Genomic DNA, 20,277 nt, shown 5'->3' with positions numbered 1-20,277 from the left:
ATATGTATATAGATATAGTTGTACATTCAACTATGCTTCCTGATATAAGTAGACACATTCATATAGGAGAAAACGCATATTTCACCACAAGAGACATGTATATCAGACAATATCACAGTTGCTGCTTATATTTACATATAGGTGCATACATAAGAGTTCAGTCTAGCTGCTAAAACTCTGAGAAATGTTATGAAAACGTTGCCTACCTCTCCACAACATAATAATTAGATATTACTGCTTCTGTGCACATTTCTGTATTTATGTAGAGGCTTTTTCTCCCACCAATACAACCTTATGAAGTGTCATGTGCATATGTATATGTACATTTTCTTTTTATAGAAAAAAATTCTCCTTTCAAACTTTGTCCCATCCCTCCTCTCTCTGACTCCTCCCAAACCTTTCTGACTAATATGATCTTCCTAACATCCTTCTAACCTTTCCCCCCCTTTGTTAGCCATGTCATCCAACTGGCACACACGGTCACTACTTATGAAATAAACTTACTACCTCCCCTCTAAAATCCATTTACATGAATCTATCCCTACGCTAAACTCTACTAAACACACAAAAAATCAAGAACACAACTAATACAGGAAGGAAAGAAAAAAATTTACTCATTTGCTAACCAGCAACCTCTAATCTTGGGTTCCGGAGTAGAGTGCTGCTTGCCTCAAAGCACTTTAATGCCTCTTCAGGGGTAGTAAGTGCAATATAAATACAATTACAATCACTGTAATATTTAACTAGTTACAAAATGGTTCAAAAAGGCTTTCAAATGTAACAATGAAGATTTACTGTTTAAATGGTATGTATAGGATGATCCGTCAGTCAACTCTCAGAAGAACAAAGCCGTACACCTGCTCACCTGCACTGTATGCATTGGCAAGCCCGCTTCATGGGTTGGACTCCTACGTATGCATGCTGCGTGTCCAAAAAGAAATATAATGGTGTAATAAATTTAAGTAACATTACTTTTTTATGTCTTTGTGATGTTCTGTTATAAGGCATGTTGTTTACCATATCATGAGCGCTGATTGCCTTTCCACCTTCTCTCTCTTTGCTAGAAGTTGAAGAGGATCTGGCTCTGCTCAGCACTGACCCTGCACCTCTGTATGCCCGTCGCGGTTTATGCACACCTGGATTCCACCGGTTTGGCATTAAATGAGCCGCCCTATATGTTTTACGTGGGATTGTTCTTTGTTAATGTTCTGATTCTGTATTATGCCTTCCTGATGGAGTACATTGTCCTCAATGTAGGGATAGTATTTCTTCCTGAAGACATGGACCAGGCCTTGGTAGATCTGGGGGTACTCTCAGACCCTGGTTCTGTTCTTTATGAGATGGACAACGAACTGGATGTGTTTGATGGCTATTTGGAATGAACTCGCAAATCCGAAAGAAGGCTTTCCCTTATGTTTTCCGTGATGTCTTTAGAAGGACCATGCCACCGTGCTGCTTTTCTGTGTGATTTTGCACAGCCTAGAAGCTTTTGCAGAAAATTGCTTCAAATCAGCAAGAACACAGGCTCATGTCGGGTGGAACAGTGGAGGGATGCTCCGGAGCTAGAAATTGACAAATCATTGTTAATGAATGGGCGTTGCTCCATGAAACTGATGTGGTTGTGGAGGTTTCCCAATTGTTGCACGGATGGCTCATTTGCAATAAACTAAGTGCACAGTAAGTCTCTCAGTTTCATCAAGTGGCCTTAAACTTGTGGAAATAACACTTGAGAACTTTTCATCTACCTAGGAGTACAGTATCTGCCTCTCATTATTATTTTCGTTGTCCTGGCATGCTATCCAGACATAGTATCCTTCATCTCTGCAGCTCTGCAAGCATTACCAAGGACCATTTTTTCCTGTTCTCTTTATGAAGCTGTGACAGAAATACCAACAGATCCATCCTTCCAACTTTAGAAAGCTAGGTATGGGCACTCTAGTCGAGTGACATCCGTAGGTACCCAGTAGTATATGGCGGAATGAGCAGTGAAAGAATGTCCCACCAGTATAGGTGACATACTATCCATTGCCCTTTAGTCTACTGTGAACATTGCTTTCCTAATAACAAGTATGTGTAAGTATAGAAGTGCAAGGTTCGGCACATTTGGTTCTCATGTACCGGATAATGTTTTTAGAACATCCACCTTTAATGCGTATGAGTTTGAAGTGCACATTGATGTTGTAAATATCCTTTATCAACACTGCTATTAACTAGCACCATTGCTCCCATTTTAGTAAAGTGTACCAATCAGGAACAGGTCAAGCTGGGATACAGGCACAGATGTGCATTAGAAATAAGTCTATCAGTTAAAAAATACTTTTCTCTATATTTTGAATGGAGAGTGCAACAACCGGTTTAAGTAGGTGAGGTTGCGACTAGAGGCCATATCATGATCAGGTGCATGGGGTCAGGAAACAGCTGAGTGCCTAGTTTTTTTGTTTCTAAGACCTCTAAAGTTCATACAGTATTATGCTTGGACTTGGAACAATTTGAAAACGGTGAGCACAGATAAGCTCTCACTGTTTTAGACTTGTTCTGTCTAAAGGCCATGCATTAACTAAGAGAAATTACAAATTATATGTATGAACTTTGGATGGCTAGGTTGCAAAAAAGAAAAAAATAAGTCTCTTGACTCTTCACTGAGCCGGCACAGCTCATCATCATATGGGGCAGGAACGCAACTGGAAAATGGGTACAAGTCCAGCCAGGGAGGAGGGAGGGAAAGGAGAGCGCAAAGAGTTAGATGGGATGAGTAGTTGGTAGGGCAAAGGATGTAGGTGTTAGAAAGAGAACGGGCAGAGGGATGCCCTGCTGGCTTTCTTCGCATGTGTTGAGAAGTCAGTTGGAAATTCATCTTAGGTGTTCGAGTTGCGTGATTGAGGAGGTTGATAGAGAGTTTGTGGAGACCTGCAAAGTTAGTTTTGTGATGTTTGTGGAAGTAAATGTTTATTGGCGGGAGGTTTTGACCAAGATGGTTCATAAGAAAAGGATTTTGTATGTGGAGAAAATAAGTATGGCAGACCTTTATCTGCAAAGAGAACCATGGCGATATCAAATATGTAGGAGATAAATAGTAGTGTGTGTGTTATATCTACAATCAGCACACGAGACAACGCTGGATTGAAACCTGAACTGTTGAGGAAGTTGAGGTATTTTACCTTTAAGGGTATGAGACTGAAATGCATTGTTTCTGTAAAACTCATTTGTTTAATCTTAAATTGATGCTTGCAACTTATCGATTTGTCAACCACACTCAATTAAGCTACTCCTAATATTCATCTCTTCCAGGCATGTGAGTAACAAATATACGTATACTGGCACACTGTAGGTCGCAACACGTAACAAAAGTATGCCACTGGTAAGCTACAGTCGGAGTCTTTTGTGACATAGTCCAAAATATGTAGTGCTAGTGATGTAGGTTTACTACTGCAAAACAAAAAGAAACAATTAACAATTGGACAGCAAGATAAATGTCTGTTTTCTAAGCCACCTATGTCTCGCGCCACACGGTGTGTGAAGTTGTGTTTTTAAATAGTTGAATTGTTATATGTTTGAAAACGAGGTAGGTTTTCAGACTTAAAAGAAGGATAATGACATGTTACAGTCAAAAGCATTTCATGTAACACTGACATGTTTAACATTACAAATATTTAATTCTAAAAATTTCAATTACCGGAGTGCAAAATTAAGTTTTTATGGATCTTTCTATTTGTAACTGCTCAATGTCCCGTTGAATGTAAATATTATTAAGAGACAGCCTTATACCTTATTTATTTTAACTAACATCTTTTTTTATTCTAGCTCTTTCCTTCTGTTCTGTTTGTTGGTAAATGTTAGGTTCTACTCTAAAGTCGGCCCACTGGTGCTTTACCTTTATAATGTGTTTACAACATGGAGATGGTCCTATGTTGCACCTGTCTGACATGCTAATTCACATTTATACAAGAGGGCTTTAAATATGAGCCCTCAAGTATAGTACCCAGGAGATGAACTTCGGAGAGACAGCAAGGGTTGGATCACTGGCATTTCAGCACTACAGGCATGTTCCGCCTGTGCATGCATTCATACTGGGATTAAAGTGAATCTTTCATTTACTGCATACTTGACTGTGCCTAGGTCTCAACCAACCGGGCCCTTTGGTATATATACTATTTACCTTAACAGCAGAAGTCATATAGAGGACATGAGCTGCCGGAAGTTGACACAGCTGTATTTTTCCCTTTTCGACTTCTTTTACTTCATTCCTGCACTCACATTATCCTTAAATTAAAATATGAACAAAAATGTGCCATGCTCCTAATTTAGCTATGAAAATATACAATTTAGCTATTTTATGTCGTATCACTCATATTACTTTGTGTATATCTGTTAATATCGCTCAATACTTTTGCTATGAAACCCAGCATGTGTTTAAAGACACCAAAAAAACCTGCAATATTTATTAAATCCCCAAATGAGCTTAATCCTGTAAATGAAATTCAATGATACATACTTTTCTTTTCTCAAGCGCTGTATTTTTTGCTAAGCATCTACCTGTAAGAAAGTGGGTTATTAGTTGTTCAAGATGTCTCTAGTTGGCTGTGATTTGCACCCTGTCTAAGTAGGGACCCTTCATTCTAGTCAGGGTAAAGGGATTACACAGATTAGATAACCTCTGCTCACTTCCTTGGTAGTTTGGCATGAGCAGTCAGGTTTATCTCAGAAGCAGGGTGTAAGGCATTTGTACTAAAACACACACAGTAACAAAGTGAAAATACTACAAAATGCACACCACACCTGTTTAGAAAAATAGCGACTATTTATCTAATCAAAACAAGACCAAAATGACAAAAATCCAACATACTCCAGCAAATATATGAATTTCTTAAGGATAAAGCAAAAATGCATCGTGACCCAAATCTCAGTTTTTTGGTTTTTTTAAATTTTTATTAGACGATTTATATCAACACAGCTGTTTGTCTACAACCCGGAGGCCGGCAGCTAGTATTATGTAAATATCTTGGCATCATGACACAGCTTTTTTTCCTACAACCCATCGGGCCGGCAGCGTTTTGAAGTACGTGGAAGCCGTGCTCCTCCTGAGCCTTTAGTAGTACTAATACAGCTTGTAACATGGTTCTGTACTCAAGAAATCTTACTCTAATAACTTCCCCCCCCCCCCCCCCCTCCCTCCCACTTTACCCAAAGATCTATAGTGTCACCCTATTTGTTGCGTGGTGTGTGTGACTATCTAGCCCCAACCATTCTTACTCTTTTCCCTATGGCACAGATCTGCAGGCCCATCACCTCTTCGTCCCCTCACTCCGCCCTTCAGCCCCCATGATTTGACCATGACCCCTAGTGCACGGTGTGGTCAGTGTCTCTACTCCGTTTAGGTTCTTAGAATGTCCGACCCCCCTGCTCCCAACCAAGCCACAAATGGTTTCCAGATGTCCTTAGGCCTGGATCTGCTAGGCATTAACTCCCAATAGTTAGAAAGCTGGTCTTTACAATAGATGATCGTGTTCACCCAGGCAGCTATTGTAGGGGGCTGCTGCTTCTTCCAATGAATTGCCACCTGTCTCTTAGCCAATAGTAGCAACATGGCCGTGAGCTTCCTGGAGCTCTTTGGAACTTTGGATATAAAGCCCAGTAGCACCGTCAGTGGGGCGGCCTGTATCTGATTATTATTAGTAATTTGCCTGATATGCTCAATAACTGCCTCCCAGAATTTCGCCATCGGTCCGCAGTCCCATGCCAAGTGTGAAAACGTGGCACCCGGGGCCCCACATCTCCAACACCTCGCGTCCGGGTGGATACCCATACGATGCAGCTGAGAGGGCGTGCGATAAAGCCTATGCAGGAAGTTAAAGTGGATTAACCGCAATCTGTAATTAGGTTAAAGTTCTTGTAACTGCGAGCAGCAGTATTGCCATTGCCTGTCCGTGATAGCCAGGTTCAGTTAATTCTCCCACTCTGCTCTTGATGTGCATACAATGACCGGCGATTTTTTTGCGTTATATTGTAGATACGCGTGATCAGTTTACGAGGAGATGGACTTGCCAAGACATTTTCCAGCGCGGGCAATGCAGGAGGTACCTGTGGAAAGGACACGTATCTAGCCCGGCAAGCGGCCCTGATCTGATAATACAGGAGCGTGTCCGATGCTGTGGGTACACGCGATTTACACATCTGTTGTAGGGTTATGAATGTGTCGTTTGGATATAAATCGCCACCCTTTTGCAACGCATGCGCTTTAGCTGTGATGCGATTGCTTTATCCGTTAGAGGATTGAGCAATGGTTTGCCCCCCAGTGGCATGGATGGAGCATACAATTCCCCGATATGGGCCCTCTGTGCAATTCCTCTCCAGGCCCACCTCATGGTCTCTACCTTGTCTATTTCTGAATGTGGTCTTTTGTTGGGCTGGTAGAGTGCCACGTTCAGCGGAATAGGAGCTACTCTATCAATTTCGACCACCACGTGTGGTTGAAAGGGTGTGGGGTGCTGCCAAAAATGCAAAAATTGCGCCTGAGCACTGTAGGAATACAGTTCGAAGTCAGGTGCCCCCAGTCCACCCTGGGTGAATGGTAATGTCAACAGCTTCCAGGATGCTCTGGGCTGTCTTCCCGCCCACACCGATTCTAGAATGTGGGATCTTAGTTTCCTGAAGAAGTGCGTATTAAGCGGCATTGGTATGTTTACGAAGAAGTATAGAAGTTTGGGCAGGATCACCATTTTTGTAATAGCTATTCGTCCCATCAATGACAATGGTAACTGTTTCCATTTCTTTACTTTGCTTTCGATCCAGTCCATCAGTGTACCGTAGTTAGCCAACCAAATTTCATGCAGTGATCTACTCACCCGTATTCCCAGATATTTAACTTCCCCGCCAGCCCACTGTATTGGGAATTCCGTGTCAACCTGGATGGTGTCTTCAGTAAGTGGAAATATCACGGATTTAGTCCAGTTTACCTGGATTCCTGTGAGCCTGTCATAATGGACTACCTCTCGCATGACTTCTACAAAATTCTCCTTCGGATTTATTAAATATATTATCATATCATCCGCATACATTGAGATCAACATCCCTCTGGAAGTGAACCCTATGCTTCTATGAGTATGGTGCTGGCGAAGTCGGGCCGCCAATGGCTCCATTGCGATGGCGAACAACAGCGGTGACAGCGGACATCCCTGCCTAGTCCCCCTTGTAATGGCGAAAGGTTCCGACATTTGTCCGTTGACTCTGACCCGTGCCACCGGATCCTTGTATAGCAGCTGAATCTGTTTGAGAAATAAAGGGCTAAACCCCATGCGGTACAGCAGAACAAAGAGAAACTTCCACTCCAAGGAGTCAAACGCCTTCATGGCGTCTAAAAGCGCAGCCACCGCTTGCACATGGGGAGCTAGAAAATGCAAAAGCCCGAAGCGCGTCCTTAAATTATGGGCAGTTGAGCGACCCGGTATAAAACCAGACTGGTCTGGCAATGCTATCTGCAGTAGCATTGGTTGCAGCCTGTTAGCAATGAGTTTAGCATAAATCTTAGCATCAAGATTTATTAGAGAGAGTGGACGGTAGGAATCGGCCGCCGCCGGATCCTTTTCAGGTTTCAACAGAGCGACTATAGTAGCCTCTCGTAGCGTGGGACGGAGAATACCTGTCTCCATTGTCTCTAGGTAAACCTGCAACAGACGTGGAGCCAACAGATCAGAGTACTCCTTGTAGAAGCCCGCAGTAAGCCCATCAGCACCGGAGCCTTCCCTGCCGGCATACCACTTATTACCTTCTTAATGTCTTCTACTGTGATGGGAAGCTCCATATATTGCCTAGCTCCATCACTAAACCATGCCAGAGCTACGCTGTCCAGATAATCCACTATATCTGTCTGTGAAGGGTTAGACCTTGAAGTATATAGTGTTTCATAATATCGTGACATTGTGTGTAAGATTTCTGGCGGCGTTCTAACCATCTCTCCGTCTGCCGTGCGCATCTCGGTAATGTAATCCGCCCCCTTTGGCGGCCTAAGCAATCCTGCTAATGTCCTCCCAGCCCTGTCCTCCTCCCCGTAGCACCGAGCCTGTGCATGCTTGTATAAGTATCTCGTTTCCCTCTCCGCCTCTGCCTGAAATTCAGACAATTTAGACCTGATCTGTGCTGCAATGGCAGGGGATGGGGAGTATGCCCATGTACGCTCCAGCTCTCCGCGTTCGCGTTCCAATTTCTGCAATGTGGAGCGTATATCTCTAAGGACCCCTGTTTTTAGTGCTATGCAATCCCCCCGCACCACCGCTTTGAATGCTTCCCATAACATACCCGGTGACTCCACCGTTCCCTCATTTAGTGTAAAATAACCTTCTATTTTCCCCCGTAATTCTTCCCTGAAGACTTGATCTAGTAGTGCCCCTGAAGGGAACCTCCAACTGAACGGAGTTATGTATGGGCCTGGCACTTTGAATGTCAGCAGTGCTGGTGAGTGATCCGATAATGTGCGTGGGTGGTGCTCGGCTGCTATAACCCAGGCATGCATATCTTTAGATATTAACCAAAAATCTAACCTCGACCAGGCATTGCGGTGATGTGTCGCGCAGGTGCCTTCTCGGAGTGTGGGATGCAACGCTCTCCATGAATCCACTAAGTGCAGGTCAGAAACTATGTCTTATAGCATTGCGGCCGCTCTCGGGTGGTGCTCCCGTGCTGCACCCTGCCTGTCCTCCGTATCTGAGAGAACCACGTTGAAATCCCCACCCCAAATAACAGTGGTATTGGTCAGTCATTGGACTAAGTGTCTAATATGCTGAAAAAAGTCAGGTGCATCCGAGTTTGGGCCATATGTATTTATTATCACCGTAGGTGTGTTATACAGTGTGCCTTGCAATAGAATGTACCGTCCCTCCCTGTCTATTATTGTATAATGCGTTTGCCATTGGAGACCCCTGTGTATTAATATAGCCACTCCCCGAGAGTAGTTGGAGTACCCCCCGTCCGCCACCTCCCCCCATCTATTGTTCCGGAGCATGCTCGCCGTGCCTACCGTTAAGTGTGTCTCTTGCAATAGACATATGTCCACTCCATGCCTAGAGAGGTATGAATGCACCAATCTCGACTTACGGCGATCATTAAGGCCTCAAACGTTCCATGTGATACATTTCAGCTGTGTCATAATGTGAGCCTAGACTTGATGTGCTTACAACCTATAGGCGGCGCTTGGCCCCTCAGATTGACAGTCAGCAATTCCTCCGGCCATTAGCTATCTACGCCATTTGCGTTTCCCCGGCCAGTTGTGGAAACCACCACACACCGTAACCACCATCGACTATTGGGTGTACATTCGTAAACTAGCAGGTGTCCAATAAAAAAACAACCCTGTCCCCCCATTCCCTCCCACACCAACCCCCCAAACAGGTTGTGATGTCCCCAACTCCCCTCAACTGTGAACAATAACTCCATATGAGGAACTCAAAGGGAATCATCCCATGGGGAACGTGGGTCCGCCGGCATAACACCCCTGCACTCATGGCAGGGTGGCAGAGTATTACGTGTACTGCACGATACCGAAACCAGAGCCATTATGTGTCATCAGCACCTTAAACCTGTGTGCCTGAGTGGTCAGAAACTTAAAGGAATGTTAGCATAGAAACCCTTCATGAGTGTGCAGACAGAAGACATCACAATCAACATCAACCTAGCCATGCAATAACTCAGATGAGTAAACTTATCTGAACATTCAGCGTTATGTGTTGGGGCCATCAGTTATTATCACTCAGATTGTTTTCAGCATTAGGATCTTCCGATGGCGTTCTCTGTCTCTGTTCCTTTGCCATGTGTTTTGCATACGCCAAAGCAGCCTTCGCATCTGTAAAGAAGGTGGGCTTTCCGGGGCCCTGGATCCGCAGCTTGGCAGGGTAGATCAACGAATACTAAGTGCCAATCTGCTGAAATATCTTTTTGCCTGGCATGAACTCTCTGTGGGCCGCTTGCACCTGTAGCATGAAGTCCGGATACATGGCGATGTTATTACCGTTGTACCGTATGTCCCCTTTTTCCCGCACCATTCTGCGGATCATGTCCCGGTCTCTATAGTTGAGGACTCTCACCAGTATGGGTCCTGGCGGCGCCCGCGGCCTAGGACCCAGCGTTCTGTGGGCCCGTTCTATGAGGAACATGGCGGACAAGGCGGGGCCGAATAGCTCTCTCAACATGGTCTCTGTACTTTTCCATATTTGGTATGTCTGTGGTTTCCTCAATACCCGTGATGCGTACGTTGTTCCTCCGCGACCTAGCTTCCAAATACTCGTTCTTTAGCTTAATGATGCGCAGCACCCCATCCATTTCCCGCAGTTTCTTGTCCATTTCTGTGTGCCCCTCTTCCACCTCCGTTACTCTAGTTTCCATTATGCTCATACGACCTTCTTGTTTTTCTACCCTGTGTGTTATCCTGTCCATTCTTTCTGCAAGGGAATTCATCTTGGAGTCGAGGCCATGGAGGCTTGATGTCAGATCTTTGAAAACATGGCGCGGATGTCTTCCTCCGGTGGCACCGCCGAAGCCCCTTCTTCTGCCTCCCGGCTCTGCTGGCCAGACTCACCCTCTACGGCTTTGTTAGACTTTTTTTCGAATGTGATCTGGAGTTGCCTCGTGTCAGGCTTCCCCATCTTAGCCGGCTGTTTAACTCTTGTGGCGATATTGGCTATGGATTAGTGTACTGTTGGTGTGACTCACCCCCTCCAGGCGTGATTCGCAGTCCCAATCAGACCCCACTATTAGTTATCAGGGTTGGTCTCCAGACCATCAGCTGGGCAGGACGTTCAGTACAGTGCAAGGCTCGTCCTTTCCTGACCGTTCCAGTTATATTCCAGTGCCGCGGGTCAACAAGGAGACAGCCCGACAGCGCACCACCATGAGACCGCCGTCTATCTTATCACGTTATTGCCTACGGTTCCGCAGTTCGTGGCAGTATCTCCTGACCGAGTCAAAGCTCCTCAAGCACCGTACCCTCCTCTGTCCACTGGCTCCGACGATGCCCAAGAATATGATCTGTTTAATGCAGCTTCTTATGTCAGCTACTTCCTATGAGGCAGCTCAACTACAGGAGCAGGCCCTGTTCCACACCTTCCCAGGAATGTCCACCTCCACTATATTTCCCTTACTGAACTGCTACTTCGGGGTCAGCAGCCCACCGTCCTCCCTCAGAGGTCTCAGGACCCACGCACCAGGCAACGAACCCTAGTCCAGGCCACACATTAGACCCGCACCCCTATATCTGCCACTGCCCCACGCAGGCACCTCTGGCAGGCGCAGGCTCTGGATGGTTTTAATTCACGTTATAGGGCCGACCACCTCAGTGACGAACCAGCGGAGCCCAGCCACAGTACGCCAGCATGGGCTCTCTGTTATCCGCAATCACCGACTTATCCAGGCATTCAGCACGCTCTCCGGACAGGGCCTCACCCGCGATGGCTGCAAATTCCAGGACATGCGGGGACTGAGCGCTGCTGTGCACACTTACTAGGAATGGTGGTGCTGGTATTTCCTCTTACAAGGACGTTTCGCGCCATCTCCAGCGCCGCTGATCCTCTTTGCCCCGCAGTCCACTCTCCCAGCCACTTACCGGGGCTCCGCTCCTTCACCCGCTCCGGCCGTCCAATGTCCGCGATCTTCCCCCAAGTCAGCCACAGGGCCCTCCAGCTGTAATCCGCGGCATGTCCCGGTGGACCGCCGCTTCGTCACCGCAGCTCACCCGATCACCAGTCAGGGCCTCCCCGGGCCTCGCCCGCTCAAGGTCCCGGCTGCTCACCTCAGAGGCGTCAGCAGGCCGCACTCTTCTCTGCGCCAACTCACGCTCCAACTTGATGAATTTCCGCTCACCGGCTCATCCTCCTCACTCACAGGGCATTAGCTCTGTAGCAGGCTCTCACCTGGGGCAGTAGTTACGGATTATGGACTGATTAATTTAACTCAGCCGGCGGAGCCGCTCTAACGCGCGGCCATTTTGCAGCTCGGCGAAGCCACGCCCCCCTCCACCCAAATCTCACAGTTCAGTCAGAACTTATGGAGTCGAGGCCTGGCTATGGCGTTGGGAGAAGACCTGCAAACAGTACCCGGAAGTTGAAGAGGCCTCGAGGACCTTGCGGTGAAGTGTAGCGGTGAGATGTCACTGGAGTCGCGAGGCATCGTGCTGCTCATCGTTGCAGAAGTTGGGGAGTCCTTAAAGTTACATGTGTTACAGATCGTAAAGACAGAAGCGCTGACATCGTCAGTGCCAGGGCTGCGGTGTCATCGGGGGCAATGCGTCATGCACTTCACGATGCGGTGTCCGTGGCTTCGGTACATGCAGTGGTGTGGCGTCTGTGTATCGCTGCTGTCAGTTGACTCTGGGCCGCGGTGTAGTTGTGGTCGGTGTCTCGTGCTCCTCACAAGGCTCTGACCGTGGCTTCGGTGCAGGCGGCGGCATTGGGTAACGATGTCAGAGTCAGTGGTGCTGTCGTTGACAGACCAGGGGCTGCGTGTGTCGTCGAGGGCGGTGGCTACGGTGCAAGCAGTGGAGTAGGTGACGGGGCGAAGTGTTGTCGGTGAGACCAGGGCTGCTGTGTTGTTGGAGTCCACGGCCACAGTGCAGGCATCAGGGTCTATGATTTTAAGAAGTGGCGGTGTCGCTGCAGTCGGTGTCTCGTGCTCCTCACAAGGCGGTGACCGCGGCTTCGGTGAAGGCTGCGGCGTTGGGTGACGATTCCGGAGTTGATGGTGCTGTCGTCGACAGATCAGGGGCTGCGGTGTCGTCGAGGGTGGTGACCGTGGCTACGGTGCAGACAGTGGAGTCGCTGATGGCGCAAACCAGCATAGTAGGTGAGACCAGGGCTGCAGTGTTGTCGAAGTCTGTGTCCACAGCTACAGTGCAGGCAGCGGTGTTGATGACAACTTGAAGCGTTATCTGTGAGACCAGGGCTGCTGTGTCGTCTAGGTCAGTGCTGCACTCACCCAGCGAGCGGTGACCACAACGTCCGTGCAGGCAGCTACATCAGTGATGGCTTCGGGAATCCTTTTCTTGAAGATAGAGCCCAGCAAATGCCTCCTGTGGCCCAGAACTGGGTTTGGCACCACTTTGCAGGTTCAAAACTCCCAGTAATGGAGCCCAGGTGCTGTAGGCCAAGTCTTTGACCCTAAGACTTCCAACAGGAGGTAAGCACAAACAAAACCCTTGGAGAGACCTCACAAGCAGGATACACAGCAAAGTCCAGTCCTTCTTCTCCCGAAAGCAGAAGCGGCAACTGGAAGCCAACCCAGCAAAGGGGCAGTACTCCTCCTTACAGCTCTTCTCCTTGGCAGAGTCGTCTCTTGTTCCAGAAGTGTTCTAAAGTTTGAGGTTTTAGGTCCAAACTCCTATTCCTTTTGGCCTTTGAAGTAGGCATACGTCAAAGGAAAATCTTTGTGGTGTACAAGTTCTTGCCTTGCCTAGACTTGGCTCAAGACATATTCCAGAGAAATGTATGACGTTACAACGCAAACATTTACAGCGCAGTTTTTACATCGCAACATCCTTTACAACGCATGGTTTTACATCGCATGGTTTTACATCGCATGCCTTCACAGCGCATTTTTAGAAACTACATTTACAACGCATTCCATTGTAACGCATGCCATTACAACGCATATTACTTTTAGTGCCACAGTAGGGTAAGTGTTGGATAGTGTAGGGGTATAAATTACTATTCCCACTCCAGTGAGTGCAAAAGTAGGGTAAGAGTTGGATAGTATAGGGGTAAAAATTACAATTCCCCATTACTCACCTTATAATGCATTGTAATGGCATGCATTGTAGTGACATGCGTTGTAATGACATGCGTTGTAGTGACATGCGATGTTATGTTATGTTATGTTATGTTATGTTATGTTAAAAGAAATTTGTAACGCGCACTATCACCATAGGTTTCTTGGCGCTCAAATGACCAGTAGCGTGATTCAGGAGAGAGGGTTAATCATATGCAGAACGAAAAAGCAGAGTTTTTAAAAGTCTGCGAAAGGAATCATACTGAGGACAGAGGCGGAGTGAAAGTGGCAGGGAGTTCCAGGTAGAGGAAGCCTGGACTGAGAAACTCAAGCCACCGTGCTTCTTCCTTTTAAATTTGGGGACCTCAAGGAGATTGAGAGAAGCTGAGCGAAGGGCCCTAGAGGGAGTATAGCGAGTCAGGCACGAGGAGATGAACGCAGGGGCTGCATTCGAGAGGGCCTTGAAGGTGGAACATGCCAGTTTGTAGATGCAGCGCTTAGAGATGGGGAGCCAATGCAGACTAAAGAGGAGGGGAGTAACATGCTGATATTTGGGCTGGTGGAAGATCAGGCGGGCAGCTTGATTCTGGACCAGCTGAAGTCGATGAAGGAGACCGGCTGGGATACCCGCATACAGCGTATTGGCATAGTCAAGCCTTGAGGTGATAAGTGCAATAACAACTTGGGTCAAAGCATCTTTGGTAAGAAACCTGCTGATCTTACGGATCCGCCTGAGATGGAAAAAACAGGCTGAGGTGACCGAGTTGATTTGCGGTTTCATTGAAAGATCTTCTGAAATGATCACCCCGAGGCTTTTGACTGAGCGCACGGGAGTCGGTGCGGCCCCCAGGGATGTTGGCCAGTAGGTGGAATTCCATGGGTGGTTAGGGCCACCTACCAAGACAAGCTCGGTCTTGGTAGGGTTCAGTTTTAAGTGGCTGTGATACATCCACTCTGCAATAGTCAGCATAGTAGTCTGAAAATTAACACGGGAGGAGGGAAGAGGGTCAATAGGAAAAATTAACTGGAGGTCGTCCGCATAATTAAAGATTGTGGCTGGGGAGTTTCGGAGGGAGGCTAATAAGGGTTGGAGATACAAATTAAAAAGAAGCGGGGATAGTGCCGAGCCCTGTGGGACTCCGCAAGGGAGGGAAGCAAAAGGCGCAGACAAAGTGGAGAGATGGACGGACTGTGATCGCTGATGGAGAAAAGATCTGAGCCAGTCGAGGACCACTCCCTGGATGCCGGCATTGTGGACACGGTCGATCAGGATGGTATGATCGACCGTGTCGAACGCCGCTGAGAGATCTAGTAGGACAAGGGCCTGAGATATATTATTGTCAGCGCCCTTCCTGAGGGTGTCCAGGACTGCTACTGTGACCGCCTCGGTGGAATGGAGGGGTCTGAATCCCGCTTGTTGAGGATCCAAATAAGAGGATTTCTCTATAAAAGAGCTCAAACAGCGGGTAACATAGGTCTCCAGAATTTTTCCTAAGTAAGGGAGGAGAGAGATCGGTCTATAATTGCTAAGTATAGTGGGGTCAGCGTTAGACTTCTTCAAGATGGGTAGGATGGCGGCTTGCTTGAAAGAGAGAGGGACCTCCCCCTTTGCAAGAGAGTTGTTTAATAAAGCAAGGGGGGGGGCCCGGACAAGCAAGAAAGGCCTCTCTCAAAATCTGCGGGGGGCAGCAATCGTTAGGGGAACCTGACTTAACTTTGAGAAGGAGTGAGGTGAATTCCTGAAGCGAGATAGGTGGAAATTCCGACAAGATACTGATGTTTCTGGGAGGAAGAGGGGGGGGGGACAGGAGATGCCGGGTTAGGGATATTGTTCCTAATGGTTGGTATTTTCTCTATGAAGTAAGAGTTTAGTGCGTTACAAAGGGTTTGGGTCGGCTGGGGCTGAGGGGTAACCCTGTCCGGCAAGGAAAGCTCATTTACTATCGAGAAGATGTCTTTCGATTTGTTGTTAGAGTCCAAGATTAATTGGGAGAAGTATGCCGTCTTGGCTGTTAAGATCGCTTGTTTATAGGTTTTTAGAGCCCCAATATAGACAAGTTTTAACTGTGGGTCATAGTGGTGACGCCAACAGCGTTCAGCTTGCCGCAAGGCAAGTTTATCTGCTTTGAGTTGGTCCGTAAACCATCGTTGCGCGTCATGGGGGCGCTTAGTTTTGATCTTGTTTAGAGCGGCTACTTTGTCACTAGCCTGACGTATCCATTCTTCAAGATTAGCTGCCTGAGCCTCAAGAGAGGTCAGAGATATGGGAGCAGAAGAGGCGAGAATGTCATGGAATTCGGACAGGTTAGCTCTTTTCCAGTTACGGGCCATGAGATTCTTGATGCGGGGGGGAGGACACGGGATGTGCAGATGAAGAGAGAAAGAGATAAAATAGTGGTCCGACCAGGGGCAAGGGAAGACTAAAGGGGATGAGATATCAAGATCCGATGTCCAGACTTGGTCAAGGATATGACCCTTTAAATGAGTGGGGGTGTGGATGTGCTGAGAAAGATTCATGCCTTTCAAAAGGTCAGAAAACTCGACCGATAATTGACTTTCATGGGCATCTGAAGGCCAATAATTAAAGTCGCCAATCACTACAAGGTTAGCGTGGTCTATTGCTAGTTGGGCAATGGAGTCGCTGAAGAGTTTGGGGAAAAGAGGCATATAGTCAGGGGGTCGATATACAAGAACACAAATGAAAGACGATTTAGGGGAAATGAATTTCAGTGCCAGGAGATCTGATTTGGGGATAGAAGTTGCCGTAACCTCGGAGAAGGTGTGTGTCGAGCGGATGATGGCCGCCACACCACCACCAGTCTTCCCCGCAGGCCGGTTAGTGTGTATAATATAGTATCCCGAAGGGATTGCTGCAAGAATATCCGGAGCTGAATCTTCAGTGATCCAGGTTTCTGCTAAAAGAAGGATATCTATGGTGCTTTGATGCAGTAGTTGGAAAATCTCAAGCTGATGGCAAATGAGGGAACGGGTATTGAGATAGTAGATCAGCAAAGAGGCAGAGATCTGCGGTGGCAAAGGGGAAGGGTCATACACAGAGTCCGGAGCCGAGAGGTCAGAGGGAATGTGTATGCCACATGCTTGGGCCGCTCTGACAGCACGGGCAGGAATGGGACCTGAGGATTTAAGTCTCATAAGCTCGGTGGAGGAATAAGAATAGAATTGGGCATTACGGCAGGGCCCTGGGCCAGGTCGGCCGCGGACGGGCGCAGACGGGCTTGACTTGTGCGCGACTTCGGCGCGAAGTCGGCGCTCCCGCTGCGCTCGTCCGCTGCGCTTCCTCCAGATGGCCATTAAGTACCTGATGCGAGGGAGCACTAGACCGCTAACCTGCAAAGATGGCGTGCAGGGCGGAAGTGGTGTCGCGAGCAGGGAGTGGGATTCCTCGAACTGACCCTCCGCACAAACGGCACAAAGCCGGGACGGAACGGGGTCACGAGGGAGTGCAAACAGGTAAGTAACAGAAGTGCAATACAATGTTTAAAAGCAAAGCTTTTTTAGGCGTGATCATTAAAATCATTAATGCAGTACAATTCCATAGGCATAAGCAGAGTCCGCATCAACATGCCACACGCAGCCTCAATCGCCGCGTTTAGTCAATGGGCTGAGCTATAACGAAGGCTAAATACCCTTCACGCTCGGCAGCACTAGACCGCTAACCTGCAAAGATGGCGTGCAGGGCGGAAGTGGTGTCGCGAGCAGGGAGTGGGATTCCTCGAACTGACCCTCCGCACAAACGGCACAAAGCCGGGACGGAACGGGGTCACGAGGGAGTGCAAACAGGTAAGTAACAGAAGTGCAATACAATGTTTAAAAGCAAAGCTTTTTTAGGCGTGATCATTAAAATCATTAATGCAGTACAATTCCATAGGCATAAGCAGAGTCCGCATCAACATGCCACACGCAGCCTCAATCGCCGCGTTTAGTCAATGGGCTGAGCTATAACGAAGGCTAAATACCCTTCACGCTCGGCAGCACTAGACCGCTAACCTGCAAAGATGGCGTGCAGGGCGGAAGTGGTGTAGCGAGCAGGGAGTGGGATTCCTCGAACTGACCCTCCGCACAAACGGCACAAAGCCGGGACGGAACGGGGTCACGAGGGAGTGCAAACAGGTAAGTAACAGAAGTGCAATACAATGTTTAAAAGCAAAGCTTTTTTAGGCGTGATCATTAAAATCATTAATGCAGTACAATTCCATAGGCATAAGCAGAGTCCGCATCAACATGCCACACGCAGCCTCAATCGCCGCGTTTAGTCAATGGGCTGAGCTATAACGAAGGCTAAATACCCTTCACGCTCGGCAGCACTAGACCGCTAACCTGCAAAGATGGCGTGCAGGGCGGAAGTGGTGTCGCGAGCAGGGAGTGGGATTCCTCGAACTGACCCTCCGCACAAACGGCACAAAGCCGGGACGGAACGGGGTCACGAGGGAGTGCAAACAGGTAAGTAACAGAAGTGCAATACAATGTTTAAAAGCAAAGCTTTTTTAGGCGTGATCATTAAAATCATTAATGCAGTACAATTCCATAGGCATAAGCAGAGTCCGCATCAACATGCCACACGCAGCCTCAATCGCCGCGTTTATGTAATGGCTGTGTTGTAATGTCAGTAACAGAAGTGCAATACAATGTTTAAAAGCAAAGCTTTTTTAGGCGTGATCATTAAAATCATTAATGCAGTACAATTCCATAGGCATAAGCAGAGTCCGCATCAACATGCCACACGCAGCCTCAATCGCCGCGTTTATGTAATGGCTGTGTTGTAATGGCATGTGATATAAAGGATGTTGCGGTGTAATGACTGCGTTGTAAAGGTAGTGTGTTGTAATGACTGCGTTGTAAAGGTTGATTCCCACTCCGGGGGGGGGGGACAGCATTGTGAGAGGCCAGTCACAGCCCTATTCAGGTGTATGTGACAACCCCTCCCACCACTCTAGCTCAGGAAGGCTTATCAGCCTGGTTATGGGCCATCAGGATATGCAGGGCACACCTCAACTTCCTTTGTGTGACTACCTTTAGTGAATGCACAAAACAAGCCCCTGTCAGTCTAAACCAGACGTTAATTCCACAGGCAGGCAGAGGCACAGGATGGCAAAGTAAGAAAATACCCGTTTTCTAATAGTGGCATTTTCAACACACAATTTAAAAACCACCTTTACTAAAAGATGTTTTAAAATTCTTAGCCCAGAGAGCACAAACTCCAAATCTCTAGCTGTTCCCAATTGAAAGTTGCACTTGTAAAATGTTACTAGGTAGCTCAAATGAAAGGCTATGGGAGAGGTAGTCCTTGCAATAGTGAAAAACGAAATTGGCTGTATTTCACTGTCCGGACATGTAAAACACACCAGTGCATGTCATACCTCTCACATACACTGCACCCTACCTTAGGGATGCCTTACATGTAGTAAATGGGAAGGCTTGGGCCTGGCAAGTGATTGCACTTGCCAGGTCGACATGGCAGTTTAAAACTGCACTCACAGACACTGCAGTGCAGACCTGAGACCCGTTTACAGTTTTACTCAGGTGGGTGGCACAAACAGTGCTGCAGGCCCACTACTAGCATTTAATTTACAGGCCATGGTTACACATACTAGGGACTTACCAGTAAATCAAATATGCCAATAAGGGATAACCAATTACCAATACAATTTAGACAGAGAGCATATGCACTTTAGCAATGATTAGCAGTGGTAAAGTGCCCAGAGTCCTAAAGTCAACAAGAAACAGGTCACAAATAAATAGGAGGCAAAAGGCAAACATCAGGGGATCCACCTGCAAAAAGGGCCAGGTCCAGCAATCTGCATTCTGTATCTTAATTTAACTCAAGGCCTTACCATATACTGTGGTGCTAGCTAATGTTCCACCCCTTCCCCCAAACGTCCATGAACACTAGTCAACTTTGAGGAATGAATCCCTTTATTTCCTGTCGGTTAAATTTGGGTCAAATAGTGCTTTATTTTCGAATTTCAAGATGGCTAGAAGAGTTGGTTGGATTGGTCCATCTTCTAAATCACTGAGAGGGGACTGCGTGATTCTTTCATTCCGGTCCCCCCCTTTGGTTAATGATATTTTTGAGAGATGTTATTCTGGCCAACTTCTCACAGACCATGTTAATATTGTTCCTCTTGATTTCTTTTACTCGTCCCCATGGCAGGAAAGGATGCGGGGTTATTGTCCTCAATTACCTACCTGGGGGCGTTTTGAGGGTGGGAGATATGGTATTTCAACATCCAACCGATTTGACACTCTCAGTGGGTTAGACAACAATGATTGACAGCAAATCTGTCCTCTCCAAAGCACTTTGACTATTGTTATGGATGCTATGTTGCCTTTTGACCCATTGGATAATACCAGTGGTGGAATAAGTGAAGTTAATTCTCTATTTGAAATTGACGGTTATACGGGGGAGATGTGGTGGTGGTCAATGGATTAGAGGAGACGAGTGAGAGTGGATTATTGCCTCTGAAGGTAGATCCTACTTTGGTTCCCTCTATCTGTCCTCCGCTTGGTACTCTG

The 20,277-nt window shown here is 47.2% G+C and overlaps 1 protein-coding gene across 2 annotated transcripts in view; it reads left to right on the top strand.

Moving 5' to 3' along the window:
* DEXI (Dexi homolog) overlaps positions 1–20,277 on the top strand; it is a 186,747-nt gene that overhangs the window by 45,069 nt on the left and 121,401 nt on the right. The window contains exon 3 of one of the 2 annotated variants that reach the window (XR_014970163.1): positions 1,065–1,677. Coding sequence is in view for 1 of the 2 variants with exons in the window: in XM_085632127.1 (XP_085488253.1) it covers positions 1,113–1,382 (270 nt within the window). In the remaining variant the exon portion in view is untranslated. Of the gene's footprint in view, positions 1–1,064; positions 4,492–20,277 lie in introns of those variants that run through there. The other variant, XM_085632127.1, reaches the window with a different exon arrangement.

The sequence above is a fragment of the Triturus cristatus genome, chromosome 10 (assembly GCF_964204655.1).
Source record: "Triturus cristatus chromosome 10, aTriCri1.1, whole genome shotgun sequence".
Taxonomy (NCBI): Eukaryota; Metazoa; Chordata; class Amphibia; order Caudata; family Salamandridae; genus Triturus; species Triturus cristatus.
The sequence above is the reverse complement of the archived record's forward strand: the minus strand, read 5'-3'. Positions and strand labels throughout refer to the sequence as shown.